Raw genomic sequence first — 17,332 nt, 5'->3', positions numbered from 1 at the left:
AAATTGGCAAAAAAACCTAAAATCGGCCAAAATTCCAAAAATCGATTATAAACCCTAAAATCGGCCGAAAACCCAAAAAATCGGCCGAAAACTCAAAAATCGACCGAAAACCCAAAATCGGCCAACATCCAAAAAATCGGCCGAAGAATCTAAAATCGTCCCTAAACCCAAAAAACTCGGCCCAAAACCTAAAATTGACCCAAAATCCTAAAATCGGCTATAAACCCCAAAATCGGCCGAAAAACCTAAACAAAGAAAGAATTTTTGTCTTTAGACACATTTGGTATCCTCTTGATGGCGACTTCGCGTTTTCCCCAACCATCCGTTGTAGGATCTTCATAACTGCCTTCATATATTTTTATTGGGTCTTCATCATCACCAGCGATCACCGTATTTGAAACGGTAAACTTATGTTTCAACGTGTTGTTTATTTTATTGCCTTTTGAAAAATCCATTTGTCATGAAGCAAACTAGAAACAAATATGCATAGATTGAGTATCACCATAAATTGATCTTGTTTGAGACACAACATGGGGAAATCATGTTTATAGTCAATTACATTACCCAAACAAAGAATTTTACAATTGATGGAATTTCAACACTTTATCCAAACACTGGAATTTGAAAATCAAGGGAATTCAATTGAATCAATTGAATTGCCTAGTATTTAAAATCCCTTGAATTTCTAGAATCTCTCATCCAAACACACTCTTAGGAAACTTACTTCCATCATAGCAGCAAGGTCATTCCTTTTCCGATTTTTCCCTCTCGCCATGGTCACCCGCGTGACCCGCCATCTTGTAACAAGTGGAAAGTTTCTTCTCCTCAATGTAATTCTTTCATAATTTCCACAAGGAATTCTTTCATATTCAAGATTTCTAGCAGCATTTGATGATGAAGATGATAGATGAGTTGCAGACTCCAAAGAAAGTCTTCTTTGATATTTTTGGTCTTCTCTACTTGACATGTTCTTCGTGAAATGGGTTTAAAAGAATGAAATGGGTTTGAAATGGGTTTGAAATGGGAATGAAATGGGTTTGGAGGTTTTGAAGAGGAAGTCACAGAGACTGATAGTACTATCACTCGTGTGTGATTCTTGCTTGAGCGTGTGTGGTCTTGTTTGCCTTTTGTTCAAGAAACGGTGATTCCTTTAAAATTAATAATTTACTGTAATATACAACCGGATCCGGTAACCATAAATAAAATGGCAAATTCTATGGTACATGCGATAATTTCACATGTACAGGTACATTGGGTTAGTAAATTAATATATAAGTATTATTTTTTTTAATGAAATCATTTTTTCTATTATTAAAGAAGTTATAATAACAGAATATTATTTATCAAAATTGCAAAAATATAAAATTGGATCTCTTTTGAATTTTTATTTCTCATAATAGTTAATATTGATTTTTTTTATTGAAAAATGTAAAAAATTCAAATGATTTGAGGTGAATTTCATTTTTTTATTGATAATACTTATTGTTACAATTTATACGAATAATTTTTCAACATTATAATATAAAATTTCACATAATACCTGTGCATCGCACGGGTGTGAGACTAGACCCTTACCTGTGCGATGTACGGGTGTTATGCGCTATTTTATATTATAACGTGCAAAAGTTATTTGTATAAGTTAAAACAATAAGTATTATCAAAATAATAAAAACAACAATAAAAATAATTATTATTATTATAATCTAAATATAATATATTGATATAAAATATGTGTTTATACATTTCGAAAAACTTCTCTATACACCACATTTGAAGTTACATTAGTATTTTATTCATCATCATTGCTTTAAATAATTATATATTATACTTTGTTTAGCTAAATAAAAATAAACGATTATTGATTAAAGAATGGACCTAAATGTAACTATGTTACTATGTTGCATAGTAAAAAAACAATGTTAGTATGTTGCACCGTAAAAAAAAAAAGAAAAAAAAACTTGGAAAAAAAAAACGTCCACCTAAAATCTTAATCAAATTTTAGTAGACAATGTGAAGAAGGTTATTTACAAAAAAAAAAAAAAAACTTGAAAAGTCATCTATCTATATAAATGTTATTGGTATATGAAGAGTACATAGAAATTAGAATGATATAATATAAGGGAGTGATGCGACATCCTTTTCGTCCCCGCAGCCACAAACCAATCAAAACCTTTCATTTAGCCACATCACTTACATCCATTTAATGTGTGGTACTAATTATAATTATAATTATAATTATAATTATAATTATTATTATTATTATTATTATTATTATTATTGTTTTGGGTTTTTATCCATTTTATTTTTTTTTAATTTTATTATTTTGTGTATTGTATTGATTTAAACAAAATGATTTAGTGACAATTGTTTAAACAATTGTTTAGCAAAATATGATGATTTAATGACTATTTTATTTCCTTTTAATTAGATATATTCAATCATTATAGTGACTATTTGTTTCCATTAGTCCATACTTTTTTTTCTTATATAAACATATAATCGGGTATTTTTTTTTAATATAATTGGGCAGTTTTTTTATATATATTAATGCATCATTACAAATATAAATGTAGGTATATGAAAAGTTGATCAATATGACAATAATGTAAGGAGAAATGATGTGACATTGTAAGTGGATGACATGGCTAAATGAAGAAATTTCATTGGCTTAAGTGGATTAGGGTTTAGAGAACTAATATGATAACTATCTAGGATTTATATATATATATATAGATAGATACTTAATGTTTTTGTTCAAAATAGTTAATGTTCAAAATTTGTCCATTCTTTGTGTATATAAGGAGTTGGTCGATTGTTAGGACTACTTCCTAATGTTAGTAAAAAAAAATTACTAATGGTTGGTATGCACCATATGATTTTTATCATATTCGATTTTGAGTATGAGTTAAGTTGGTTTATCTTTGCTCAAATGAGTTTCAAATTAATATAAATGACAAATTCGATAATGAAATAGTTTATTCAACTCAGAATCATGCCTTATTCAATGTCAATTGTTTTTCATGGTCAATTATATGTTGTCATATCCAAAGTTATTTTAAAGAATGAGTTAAAGATATTGCTAACCAATGTTAACGAAGAAAATATCAAAGTAACTTCAAATGTGATGTATAAATAAATAAACACATATTTAACATCTATATCACATTTAGATTGCTTTTATTGTTACTATTATTTTGATAATACCTATTATTTCAATTTTAAATTACTACTTGTACAAATAATTTTTTGACGTTATAATATAAAATAGAGCATAAGACCTGTGCATCACACGGGTAAGCGTCTAGTAATATTATAAATATGAATAAAAAAACAATTAATTTTTTTGAAAGTACACAAGAGTTGATTAAAAACAGGGAATATTTGGAAGATCAAAAATTGCTGAAATTTTTTATAGAGACTAAAAATAAAATATGAGATATTTATATAAACCAAAAATTTATTTAACCATTATATTAATTCATAGAGATTAATTTCTATGCATTGATAGTGTAAACATTTTAACTAAATTGATTTGGTTAATAAAAAATACATTTCCCTATGTATTTTATAAATATATTTTTTTTTTAATAAAGGATATAATTCAAGTGAAAAGGAAGCATCGTGAGATGAAGTAGTTCTTTATTAATAGACCAAGATAGAAACTTACATTGATTAACTACCACTTTATATCCATCTTTATTCCCTCTCTATGCAGTTTTGAGTTTTTCTCTTCATGGGAGAGCTTCATTTCTTTTCTTTGAGTTCTCCTCAATGTTGATTCTTACCTTAACTTTATGTTCAATCATTCTAAATACACATACATTTTATTTAACTTTACCACAACATAGCCTCTAAAATATACAAGAAGAAAAAAGTCATTTCCCTTTTTATCCAATTGGGCCTCCTCATTTATTCAATGATACAGATGTTTCGTTGGCTATTGAAGCCTAAATTCTATTCAAAATGGTACTAATTTTTAAATATTGGTACTCTACCTTTTATTTTTTGAAAAAATAAATCTTTACATGGTGCATGTTTTTCTAACTTATGTTTTGGATTTCACTTCGAAAAAAAATAGTATATATTATGTAAAGTGTATAAAGACTCGGTTAGAGATGATGGAGAAAAGGAGAAGAGCTATTCAGAAGTTTACAAAGAGTGACATCGTTGAACTTCTTAGGAGAAGACTTGATTATGATGCATATAAAAGGGTAACATTTTCTTTGTTCCTTTGTATTTGAAGACATATCGAATATCGGATACATTTTTAATTTGAAGACATAATTGCTCTTTGCATTTGAAGCAGACTGAATGGTTTCTGTTCGAGGAAAAAAAATTATCATGCTATGAATTCATTGAAAAGTTTATTGGATGCATATCGGATCATCTTGAAGACATAATTAAACAGAGGTGTGTGATTTTCTATGAGTTTAATAGAGATGCATTGACTATATAAAATAGTTTTATACGATCATTCAATAAAAAATTATTATTTAGTCATGTCATATAAAAAAAATTGGGTGAAATGGCAGAAAAAAGAGTTAATATTAGTTGACAACATAAAGTTATTTTACATTGTCAGTACATATTAGTTTTCTCTTTCTATATATGCATTATGCATGCACTAAATTATGTCTCAATTTTCAAACATGAAAAAATAGTATGATAGTGAGGGGATCGGGATTACAATGACGCAGTTTCACACGCTAATTAATCATGATCGTTGATTTGAGATCAGACGGTTCAAATTTAAAATACAGTTTTTTAAAGTAAAATGATCACAATCGTCAATTAGAGATCGGACGGTCCAAATCAGTTACAACACCTTATAACCGCAGGAAATCTGTTTCTATAGTGAGGGGCCAATTTGATACACCCTATAGCAAAGCGAGAGGGACTAAAATGGACATTTACACAATTTATTATTTATTAAAGTGACATTAATGACCATTTTTATAACCGTATCTGACAGAATTTGAACTTATACAAGTCATTATCAAAGTTTATGTTGGCAATTGAAAATTTTCTTATATAGTGATTGCCCTGAGGAATGCAAGGAAGCAATACCATCATTGATGTATGCTACAGCAAGACTTTCTGATCTACCAGAATTGCGTGACCTCAGAACATTGTTTACAGAAAAATATGGAAATTCTCTTGAACCATACATAAATAAAGAGGTAACACCAATTATCCACTATTCTAGAGTATACTATTACTTACTATAAAAAGAATATAAATACAATTTCTTGTTAATTATTAGTAATATTTGTTTTGAACATACTTATTTTTGTTTTTGAGGCTTGCTTAAATAATATAATTGTTGTTCTTCAGTTTGTTGAGAGATTGAGAAGAGACCCTCACACAAGAGAAATGAAGATTAAGTTATTATATGATATTGCACAAGAGTTCTCTATAGATTGGGATGCAAAGGCTTTGAAGTTAAGACTTTATGCACATCCATCACTATTTGAAGTAAGTAAATTTCATATTGTGAATAATTTTTATCCAAGCAGTTGCATTTTATATCATCAGAAATATGAGTTGGAATTCATAATCGAGTATGTACAAAAATAAAAGGCTTAACTATACATTTGGTCCCTTACGTTTATTTTAGGTTTCAATTTGGTCCCTTACGTTTAAAAAGTATCAATTTGGTCCCTTACGTTTATTTTAGGTTTCAAGTTAGTCCTTTCCGTCAATTTTGTCACATGTGGCAGTCAATTTGCATACGTGGACTGACACGTGGCACTTTGACACGCTGACACGTGTACTGTTCAAACGGTGTTAGTGACAAAACTAACGGAAAGGACTAACTTGAAACCTAAAATAAACGTAAGGGACCAAATTGATTCTTTTTAAACGTAATGGACCAAATTGAAACCTAAAATAAACGTAAGGGACCAAATGTGTAGTTAAGCCAAAATAAAAAAATCAGATTCACCAACTCTGGTCCTTGATTTTGTAGATTTTGCACTCTAAAATTAGTCATTCACACTTTAGAAAATAAAATAAGTAATAATAATTGTTGATAAATAAATCAACGGTTGCACATGCATAACAAATTATGAATGATTACAATATAAATTAATTGTTGGCTTAAATTCAGTTTTAACCTCTCAAGTTTCATAATTGCTTGGTTTTGGCCCCCCACGTTTCAATTGCTTGATTTTAATCCACTAAGTTTTGCAATTGCTCGATATTAGCCATCCAAGTTTCAATTGCTCGATTTTGGCCTCCAAGTTTACCCCCTTTTGCATTTGCTAGCCGCCCGTTGAATTTTTTGATTAAAAATTGGTTATGTGGCATTTTAAAATTAAATAAGTATTTAAAAATATATAAATAAATTACAATTTTTTTAAAAAAAAACTAAATTATAAAATAATTTTTTTATTATATGTAGTTTATAAAATAATTTTGTTATATAAAAAAGTAAAAAAATAATTATATGAACTATTTTTTAAAAACTTTGTAAACTTTTTTTTTTAAATAAAAAAGAATTATTAAACCTTTTATTAAAAAAAAATTTAATACATTTTTATAAAAGAAAATATTATTTTTTTTAATTAAAACATATTTTAATTTTTTTTTAAAAATGTCCCATAAGCAATTTTTAGTCAAAAAAGTCAACGGGGGGCTAGCAAATGCAAAATGGGGTAAACTTGGGGGCCAAAATCGAGCAATTGAAACCTGGAGGGCTAAAATCAAGCAATTGTGAAACTTAGGGGGTTAAAATCAAGCAATTGAAATGTAGGGGGCCAAAATCAAGCAATTGTGAAATTGGGAGGCCAAAACTGCATTTAAACCTTAATTGTTTAGTGAAAATCCAACTAGACAATGCCACATCATTAATTGAATAGCCACGTAAGCATCTCACTTAGTGCATTATGTTAATTCAACCTTAAACTGCAGATATAGAGAGGGGAAAAACATTTTGAAAATTGAGTGTGTAAATTCATGTCTTTAGAAATGAATGACCAAAATAGTGACACCAAAACTATATACAAGTCTTATTTTAAAATTTGCTGTTATTTGAATCGTCTGATTAAGATCGAACAGTCACTTATTAGGACTCAAAATGCGTAATGATCAAGTTGACTCGGTGAATCTAATTTCTTAATAATACATACATAAACTGACCACCAATAACAGGGGAGGCCTAATGGAAGTGGAGGAGAACACAAAGATAAAAGTGACTTCATTAAATCCAAAGAAAATGAGGCAAGGCACCAAAACAGTAGTGATGATGAAACAACAAGCACAGACACAGACACCGACAGATCGTGTAATGGGAAATAAATATCATGAATTAAGTAGTTTATTTTAATCTTATATAATAGTTTATTTTATGTCATTTTACATTTTTATCCTTTAGGTTGTATTTAAAGGCATTGTGCCTCACTTTGAAAAGGAATCAATGAATGAACAATTATCTTCTTCTCTCAAAAACAAACTCTCAATTTATCTTTACATTTCTCATTTGTACCGAATTCTGTTCAAACCATTAGAATTCCTACTTTGAGACTTGATTCTACCGGTTTGTCCCTGAATCTAATTTATCCGTTACAATTGGTATCTAGAGCCATCGATTTGGCGCGCTCATGATGGCTGAAAAATACAAATCCGTGAAATTTTGAGTGCTTTCGAAGTGGAAGAGAAGATGGAATTGGGTTTATGTTTATTATGCGATGAAATTTTTACTCGAGATCATGCATCGAAGCATAAGCGCATTCGATTCAAAGTAGTAGAGATGGATGAGGAACGGGATAATGATTTTAACCACCACATCCCAGCTCCCTTTTCATGTCCACCAAAATCACTTTTACACTCCGATTCAACGACAGTTTTCTCTAATTCGACATTGTCCGATGATTGCACAAAGAAGGCACAGCTTGAAGAAAAAGTTGTGGCAGATTCAAATTTAGAGATGAACACAGAGATGAAGAGTCTTGACCACGACTCTTCTTTCTTAAACTATAGTAGCGCGGTTCCGAGGCTGTCACTCCAAGTGTTTAACCATATGCCCACAATGCAGCAGTTGAAATCCACATCGTTGAACCAAAAACCAACTATGACAGGATCTATCCCACTCTCAAAAGGTAAAAATCAAACCTTCCAATCTGCACAACAACATTCATCACCATCCAATCTGCAACTCTTGAGTAAGGTAAAAATCAAACCACTGTCATCTAACACAATTGATGTGTCTGCACAATCAATTTCTCTAAACCTCAACAAGCTCAAATGTTTTGATCCCGGTGGAATGATTTCTCTCTTGTTTCCTCCAATTTCTTCTGTTTTTATTTCGGTTCAATTTCCATCAACAATGTCATTGCCAATACCTCCAGAACCACCTGATTGGGTTGCGGTTCAATCATCGTCACTCAATTTTTCTCTGTTGGTTACTACTGCAAAGCATTTTTCAATGTTGCAAAGTTCCCTCCAACTGTTTGATGAAATGCCAAAGGGCCACATAGCTGTTTGGAGTGTCATCATCAATAGATGCATGGATAATGAGCAAGCTGTTGAATTTGATTTGTCCAAAGGCATTAATAGGATGTGTATTATGCCTAGTCACTATACCTTATTCAATATGTTGAGTTTATACTATTGGGAGTTTTGGTATTTTGGAAGACACGCTCATTATGAAGCTGAGGTAACTATGAATTTTATTTTAGAATTAAAGGTTAGGAAACATCCAGATAATTATGAAGATGATTTTAACATAAATGAATATGGATGTTGTCTTTATAGAATGAGTGGAACCTTACCTTGTGATAGATGTCCTGCTACTAATCATTCAAGGTGCATAGGGGTGATGGATTCATGGTTTCTGCACAATAACTGTGAATTTTGTCTTCTAATTTTAGAGGATTTAAAGGGAAAACACAAACCAATTTATTATAGCCCACACAATGCTTACAGCAGGGTATTTCAAGAGTGGCACATGCTTGGTGATAGTAGAAATTGCTTTGAGCTTTCTTGTGTTGGCCGCATATGCATGAGAACTGATGTTAGACATAAGAAAAGTCACAATCAAATTGGTTGGAAATGGAAAAAGGTTAGTTCGGTATTGTTTTTAAAGCAAATGTCACCCATAATTATTTTTCATAGAGAAATGATCATGCCAAAGGAATCAAATGGTCTCATTAGTACTCTAATATTGGAAGCAAATGGGGTTGTGAACTTTAATGATAAATTTCTGAATATTAGCATTTTTATTCCTAACCAAGAGGCCTATCATGATAAATCTCAACCATATTGGAAGATAACACCAATTACTTTCACATCAGATATGAAGATGTTACCTCTGGAATGTTGTGATTTAAGTTTTGGAAATTGGGGGCTAAACTCACTTAGCTCAGTTCTTCATAACTTCTCTAAGCTTCAAATGGACTTTTTAATATTTGGAAAGAAGTTTGTATTGAGGGGAGTTAAACCTCTAGTCAGTAAATTGATTCACATATCATATGCTCAAGCGATCCCACATAGCGTTCAACTGTGTTGTGTGTACATGGATAGTTTCAACAATAATTCGGAACTTCCTACTTGCAATATTCACATGGTAATTGAAATGCAACATGTTCACACTTGGAGCTGCTTGAATGGTTTTTTTTATGACGAGTGTAGTTCTATTATGGCAAAAAGTCATTGTTATTTTGGTGACAGGGCAGATGGCAGATGTGTTTATTGTGTTTCTAAGGTTGGTGGTAATGAGATTGGCTTGTTATGTTTTGAAATAATGCGAATTCACTTTGGACATCCAAAACTGACCTTGGAGCTTTTGACAAAATCATCTCACATGATTATTCATCAATTGTGTGTTCTCTTGTGTGGTCCTTTAGGTAGAAAAAAGAACTTACAAGCACTCAAATTATTGAACTCAACTAGTTTGGTAATGCTCAAGTTTAATTTAAAACAAGATGAAAGTGCTATATTTTTTGTTTGTCTGAAACATTGCATGAAGATCAATACATTCCTGGTCAAAATTTGCTATGCACTTGAAATGCTTCAATATATTAAAGGAGATACAATATATCGGAAGGCTCTATTGTTTGCTTATTTGAAACTGCACTGTTTTGAGGCTGCCTATTATGAAGTTCATAAATGGTTGATTTTGCAGAGGAAGATGATCTACAAGGGTAGTTTTCATGCTCCTAAAGTTTTAACCAACTTGAAGGATTGGCAACCGAAGAATGGATCGCGGAAGGTTGCTACTAATGTTAGTTTTGTTGTGGCTATTCTACATAGGAAGATGATTAATAGAGGAAATGTTCGAGATGCTAAAGTTCTAAGCAAATGGAAAGTGTTGCCTCTTAAACACGGCACTTGTGATTGTTCATCCTTGAGGACAAGGATGTTTGAAGGGGAGGGTATTGTAATGGGAAATAAATATCATGAATTAAGTAGTTTATTTTAATCTTATATAATAGTTTATTTTATGTCATTTTACATTTTTATCCTTTAGGTTGTATTTAAAGGCATTGTGCCTCACTTTGAAAAGGAATCAATGAATGAACAATTATCTTCTTCTCTCAAAAACAAACTCTCAATTTATCTTTACATTTCTCATTTGTACCGAATTCTGTTCAAACCATTAGAATTCCTACTTTGAGACTTGATTCTACCGGTTTGTCCCTGAATCTAATTTATCCGTTACAGATCGTCATCACATTATCATGGAAGAAAAGCAAGTTCAAGTTCATTTGGAAGCATATCTGAAGATGATGATGATGATGAACAAGTAAAAGAAATCAAGAAGCCAAATTCCTTTTGGCACATTCCACCTCCTTACATCAAACAACAAAAGACTAATAACAAAGGTAGTGAAAGTAATGGTCCAAACAAAACAACAGATTCTCAAGAAAAGCAGAAAGACATTGATTCAAGTGAAATGAAACCAACAATTTCAGTGGAAACAACATCATCATCAAAAGGGAATGCACGAATGTGGGGTGGTGGATGGCATGATTACGATGATTTCATTGCTCGTTTTAAAGCTTTCACAGGAAGGTCATAGAAACATATTCACAATTTCATGATAAGATAGACTAAGGTTAACCCTCATGGTGGACTTAATTAGTTAATTACTCTGCTCTATGTATTCAACATATGGATTTCAGGATTAGAAGATTAATGCAAAAAATTAAGATGAATATAACTTAATGTATTTCATGTTATAAAACCATCTATGATTCGATTTAATTGAAAGGAGCTGAACTTCCACAACATGACAAGACAAATGAAAGTTTGAAATTTAGTTGGAAAAGTTTATTCATATCAGACGAATCATTTGCAGAAAAAACTTGTAGAAAAAAGAAAAGAAAAATATGTTACTCCTTCATGAAAAATGTTTTAAAGGTGCTAATTTATTTTGTTAAATGATCTTACCTGGATCAAGACAGTTAGATGGTCAACAAGCACGTCCGTAGTTGAGCAATCCACGAAGAGAGGGTTGTAGTTGCTCCGACTTTTAAGTCGGTAGATGTACGACTAAGAAAGTGGATAAAGAATAGAATATCCGACCCTCTAATAAGGAGGGTTTATATAGAGTCCCTAGTGATGGACCAAAGGTCTTCATTATGAGCCGAATTTATCCACCCATAAATGGATGATTGCCAGGATTTCCACGTGAATGTAGGGATGAGCTGTTCGTGCTCGTCATCCTGGGTCAAACCGTTCCACTAATCAGGGATAGTGGCTAGGTTTGGATGGCCACCTGTCGTCAGCGGAGGAGCACGTGGTAAATGTGCGTCTTCTAATGCAGAAGGGTCATGTCACGTCCTATTGGGCTGTCCTCGATGTTCTAGTGGATTGGACCGTGCTCGACACTCGGTCATCCTTAGGCCCAATCCAGAATATTAAATATATTAAAAAAAATTAAACAAACTTGCTTTAATATTATTACAATGACAAATAGTTTAGTCATGCATTTTCCATAATATACTAGTAATTTTTTATTACAAGTTATTCGTATGAGGCATGTCTATGTATAAATTTTACTTCTGAATCTAATAGAAGTTTATTCAAATTACATCAATATTACATGTGTTTGAGTAGAGCTAGGCTTTTTTTTTTTTTTTTTGTTGACAGGATGAGTAGAGCTAGACATAATTCTAATTGAGCTTGAACTTATAGAGATTAATTAATGGTAAACTAATAAATATTTTGCACTTTTTTCTTTACGAAAATATTTTGCACGTATATCACATGAATGGTAGAGAACTAGAGATACTCATGTCTTTTAAATATGTGATGGGACTTTTTGTATTTTTGTAACGAAGAACTTAGTATGATATATTTTTATACGGAAAAAATCTCATGAGATATAATATTGTATAAAGAATATTCTCATATTTTTATTTTCCTTTTCCCTTTCTCATTGTTATTCGCATATATTTATATTCTAAATTAAAATATAAATCATAAATCATAATTGAGTTAAAAAAATTATAAATCCTAAAAATATCTTCCCTAAAAAAATAATCCAAATAACTTTTTTTATAATTAAAATCTAATAATATTTTATTGTAAATATAAATCTAAACTATATTTAAATATCAAATCTTCAAAAAAGATTTAGCCATATTAAAAAATTACTGTATTTATTACAAGAGTTTGGATAGTGTTGTTAACTAACAAAATAATCCAACTTATAATCCAATATTCCAAAACGGCATCGTTTAGTTACCTTAATGACAACGTAATTGGAACCTATGCTTTACAACTCTGCTTTTCTACAAAGTTCAGATTCTCTCTCTCCCTTTCCAAGCAATAACATAACATTCACTCAATCACTCTCCACTAAAACGGCATCGTTTAGTTACCTTGACGCTGAAGCTTTCATCTCTTCCACACTGTCACACTCAAATCGAATCTCTCCCTATACACTTAATAACACTAACCTTCAATTTTCAACAATTTCAAAACCAAAGCCAAAAAAATAAAATTAAATATGGGTTGCTACCAATCGAAAATAGAGAATGACGAAGCCATATCGCGATGTAAAGACCGTCATTATTTGATGAAACAGGCGGTTTCCACCCGGAACTACTTCGCTGCCGCACACTCTTCCTACGGCGCCTCGCTAAAAAACGCAGGCGCCGCTCTAATTGATTTTGCTCAAGGGGAACAACAAAATTTTGTACTATCTCCTTCCTATGATGTTCCTTTACCTCCTCCTCCTCTTCCTGATGTACCTGCCGCTCTGCGGCGTGCTATCACCATGCCGGATTTTGAATCCGATATGGTGGAAACTGTTCTGGAAGAGGAGGATGGTGATGAAGATGATGAAGTTGTTGGTTTGGGTGGTGTGAGAAAGGATTTTGTGAAAAAAGATAGTGTGAGTTTGAATGTGATTCAGGTGTTGAGTGAAGTTGATAATCATTTTATATTGGCTTCTGAAGCTGCTCGTGATGTTTCCATAATTCTTCAGGCTACTCGTCTTCACTTTCATTCCAATTTTTCTGATTCTACTAGAGGTAATTAACCACAAAATTTCATACTCTCATTCCTTCTTTTTCAGTGATAGATAGATTATAGTGTATAAATTCATATGATCAAAGTAGTGGTGACGGATTTGAATAGTATGTTATAGGTCCTGGGTCAGATCCCCGGCTCATTGTAAACAAAAAAAAAAAACAAAGTAGTGTTTGATATCGATCCTTCTCTTATGAATTCTGGCTGTTTTATTTATACACTTTCTCATAATCAGTGGACTACATGAGATGGAGACCTACATCTTCGCCCAAAACCTTATGCATTAGGTATGTGGGACTAACCACTCACGCTTCAACCTAACAATCTTCCCCTTAAATTGAGTTGTCATCTCCTATACTTATTCAAACTAGGATCCACTCCCGCACCCTCACCAAGCGAATTAGGACTCTGCTACGGCTACCACTTTTTAGGAGTTCGGGGGGAGGGAGCGTCGGGAGTAACATGCTAGGTTATCAACTATCTCTTTAAACTCACTGGCTTCAATCTAGTTTTTCGACCGTATGCTACTTTGTAATCAAATAGAGTTTGAGTATATTTTGAAATTGTTGTAAAATACCTGCATTCTATATACTAAGAAGCTAATTTCACTAATTAAAATGAGAGAGATAAAAAGATAAACTGAATATGCTCTCACTGATAACTGTTTTAACTACTAACAGAGATAACTGAATCTATTTTAACTAACTAATAGTAACCATGAGTGCTATCCTTTGTAAAGAAGAAAGAGATAGAAAAAAATTAGTATATAATAAGATGTGATATGGTTGGCAGATAGATGTTATCCTTGCTTACACTTTAGCACTTGGAGATAGTTGGTGGAATAGTTGGCAAAGAGCACTTTGAGAATCTCTATGGCTAGGGGAGGGAAAGGGATAATATAATGGAAAAAATGTTAAATATGTTATTGTGGATAATATAATATAATGAAAGAGGGAAAGGGATAGGAAAAGAGTTGAATTGATTTTTTGTGTACTGGTTCATATGTTGAGATTTATGTTTATTGAGTAATTATGGATTTATGGTGGTGAACTGGTGATTACTTAATTCATAGGTTAAGTACTAATGGTTTTTAGCTATGTAATACCGACACTACAAATTGAATGCGTGTTCAGTGTCTGACATTGGACACTAACACTATATTGACACTCGTGGTTACATTTAAATATCATATTTTCTCGAATTATTATTAGTGTAGTGTGTAGATGTGCTAGTGTCGTGTCTATGTCATTGCTTCATAGATTGCTAGTACTGTCAAGTAAAGGGAAATTGCATGTTGTATAACTATATCTTTAGTTTTGAATTATAACTTTTGCATTTCTTCTTTTTCAGGACACCTTGATTACTCTGCGAGGGTGATGCGAGTTGTAACATGGGATCGATCATTCAGAGAAACACCGAATACTGATGAAGTGCAAGATGATTTTGATTCAGAGAAACATGAAACACTTGCTACTGTATTAGATAAGTTGCTGGCATGGGAAAGGAAACTTTATAAAGAAGTTAAGGTGAGTTGAGTAGAAACTTATGTCATATATAATAGAACTAGCTAGGAGTTTAATAAATTTACCATACTTTCTTTAATTTCTTAATTAATTACTTTTTCAAGTCATTCAATTTTGTAGCTGCAATCATTGGTCTACACCTTTTGTGTTCTGTTCTGAATTTTACAGCTGAATATTGTTTCACAGGCTGCCGAGTTAACAAAATCTGAATACCATAGAAAAGTTGCCACCGTCAACAAGCTAGAGAAAAGAGGTACAAACACAGAAACATTGGAGAAAGCAAAAGCAGAAGTCAGTCATTTGGATTCAATTTATATTGTAGATGTGCAATCATTGGACTCAACAATCTCCGAGATAAACGATTTACGCGATCAGCAGTTGTACCTGAAACTTGTTCAGCTTGTTGATGGGTGAGTTTATAAGTTTACAATCAGTATTTATAAATTATAATTGCATATTGTTAATTTTCTAAGTTTGCGACTATGCACAATTGTTAGGACTTTTAAAAAAGAAAAATGAAAAATTGAACAAAACTGTGACGGACAGTTCACTAACCAAACTGAATCAGTTCAGTTCGTGAACTATCCGTCACAGTTCCTGACTTCCCGTGCAACGAACCCTTATACCAATGTGGTTCGTCTTAGGACTAACCATTAACAATTTGGTCAAGTTGTACCAAACTGTTGTAACATTTTAGGTCGGTTTGTGTTTTTCCCTAAACCGAACAATGAACAGTCCTAACAAGTGTTTTTATACAGGATGGCAACAATGTGGGGAACTATGCATTACCACCATAAGAAGCAGTTTATAATTATGAAGTTATTAAGATCATTAGATTCTCAGTTTCCTAATGAAACAAGTGAACACCATCATGATAGAACATACCAATTATTGAATGTTATGCAAGAGTTCGAATCACAGTTTGAAAAGTCGATAAACAATCAAAAGGGTTTCATAAAAGCCTTATATAGTTGGTTAAAACTGAATCTTATCCTTGTCGAAAATGATATAAAGGCAAAGATTTCTTCACCATATATACAAATTCTTCTTCATGCTTGGAATGATCATCTAGAGAAACTTTCTGATGAACGTACTTTGAAAGCCATTTCACATTTTGTTGCTGTGGTGGATTCTCTTTATCAACAACAAGAACAAGAGTTGGTTTTAAAGAGAAAATGCGAGGAGATGCAAAAGGAGCTTACGCGCAAATGCCAACGATTTGATCGGTGGGAATGCAAATATAAGAAAAAGAAAAGACTCGAAGAGTTTGATCAGAATAGAGTAGAAGGTGATAATACTAATGATCTTATTCCGGATGAAGTTGTTAGGGAGAAGAAAGTTTTGATTGAACTAGAAAAGAGATTGGATGAAGAAAAAAGTGCTTTTGAAAGACAGTGCTTACATGTGAGGCAAAAATCTTTGGGGTGTCTTAAAAATAGCTTGCTAGAACTTTTTAGAGCTATGACAGATTTTTCTTTTGAATTTTCTAAAATGTATAGTGAATTAAGGTGTATAGCACACAAATTAAGATCAGCACAAAGCTCATCATGAGAGTAAAACACAAAGTGTGGCTCTGGAACATATCATTCAAAGAAAACAAGATTTTAACTTTGTTATTCTTTCTTATTGAAAGTAGTTTTCACTGTGGTTCATATTTCAATTTGTATTCTATCAATGAGAGGAAAATACCTTTTTCAAAACCTTATCATTTTTTTATCTATCAAGTTGTGGCTTTGTCAGTAGTATATTATGGTGATTAATTGTTTTGGTTTGTGCAACTTTAGATTTGCTGCAGTAAAGAAACACACAGTTTTAACATAATTTCAATCTCAACGCCATTAATTATTGAATCATATTGATCAAACAATTAAGATTAATAAAATTATAAAATCACTTAAATCAATCTCAGCCGCACATATTAGATCGGACGGTTCTAAACTAAAACTACGTAAAAACTGTGGCAAACTTTACTGCAGAAATCTCCTTCGAAATCTATGTACATTCTTTCTTTGATGTGTTGGGATGTGAATTCAAACTCTCCATTCTCTATTTCACCACACTTAATGTATGATTGTCGCTAACATAATATTAGAATTTGGGAGAGTTGATAACACGACTCTCCTAAGAAAAACAACTTAAGTCGAGTTGTCTATTTGTAAGACAATTCTATGTAAACAAAAGAAACATATATCAGATATCCCATGGGACACAAAATTAGTCTCATAACTAACAAGATCCAAAAGATCTACATTACATTGTGAGCATGCATACGTTAAAGCCCGTTAGGACTTAACCACATGAAGAGAGTTCAACCAAAAGATTAATAGATG

General features: G+C 31.9%; 3 protein-coding genes across 3 annotated transcripts; all 3 read left to right on the top strand.

Moving 5' to 3' along the window:
* The first annotated feature begins 3,859 nt into the window (after positions 1 to 3,859).
* Positions 3,860 to 11,351, top strand: LOC123921631. The gene is made up of 7 exons (XM_045974259.1): positions 3,860 to 3,966; positions 4,079 to 4,211; positions 4,307 to 4,410; positions 5,036 to 5,180; positions 5,335 to 5,475; positions 7,153 to 7,280; positions 10,663 to 11,351. The coding sequence occupies exons 1-7, from the start codon at positions 3,917 to 3,919 to the stop codon at positions 11,018 to 11,020; spliced, it is 1,059 nt and encodes a 352-aa protein (XP_045830215.1). The 5' UTR covers positions 3,860 to 3,916; the 3' UTR covers positions 11,021 to 11,351.
* LOC123921630 lies at positions 7,662 to 10,564 on the top strand. The gene is made up of 2 exons (XM_045974258.1): positions 7,662 to 9,703; positions 10,124 to 10,564. The coding sequence occupies exons 1-2, from the start codon at positions 7,751 to 7,753 to the stop codon at positions 10,418 to 10,420; spliced, it is 2,250 nt and encodes a 749-aa protein (XP_045830214.1). The 5' UTR covers positions 7,662 to 7,750; the 3' UTR covers positions 10,421 to 10,564.
* A 1,418-nt stretch (positions 11,352 to 12,769) lies between the features above and the next one.
* On the top strand, positions 12,770 to 16,656 carry LOC123921629 (protein ALTERED PHOSPHATE STARVATION RESPONSE 1-like). Its single transcript, XM_045974257.1, has 4 exons — positions 12,770 to 13,481; positions 14,830 to 15,005; positions 15,189 to 15,412; positions 15,761 to 16,656. Exons 1-4 carry the CDS (start codon positions 12,956 to 12,958, stop codon positions 16,551 to 16,553), a joined length of 1,719 nt encoding a protein of 572 aa, XP_045830213.1. The 5' UTR covers positions 12,770 to 12,955; the 3' UTR covers positions 16,554 to 16,656.
* Positions 16,657 to 17,332: the final 676 nt, after the last annotated feature.

This window comes from Trifolium pratense, linkage group LG4 (assembly GCF_020283565.1).
Source record: "Trifolium pratense cultivar HEN17-A07 linkage group LG4, ARS_RC_1.1, whole genome shotgun sequence".
In the NCBI taxonomy this organism is placed as follows: Eukaryota; Viridiplantae; Streptophyta; class Magnoliopsida; order Fabales; family Fabaceae; genus Trifolium; species Trifolium pratense.
The sequence above is the reverse complement of the archived record's forward strand: the minus strand, read 5'-3'. Positions and strand labels throughout refer to the sequence as shown.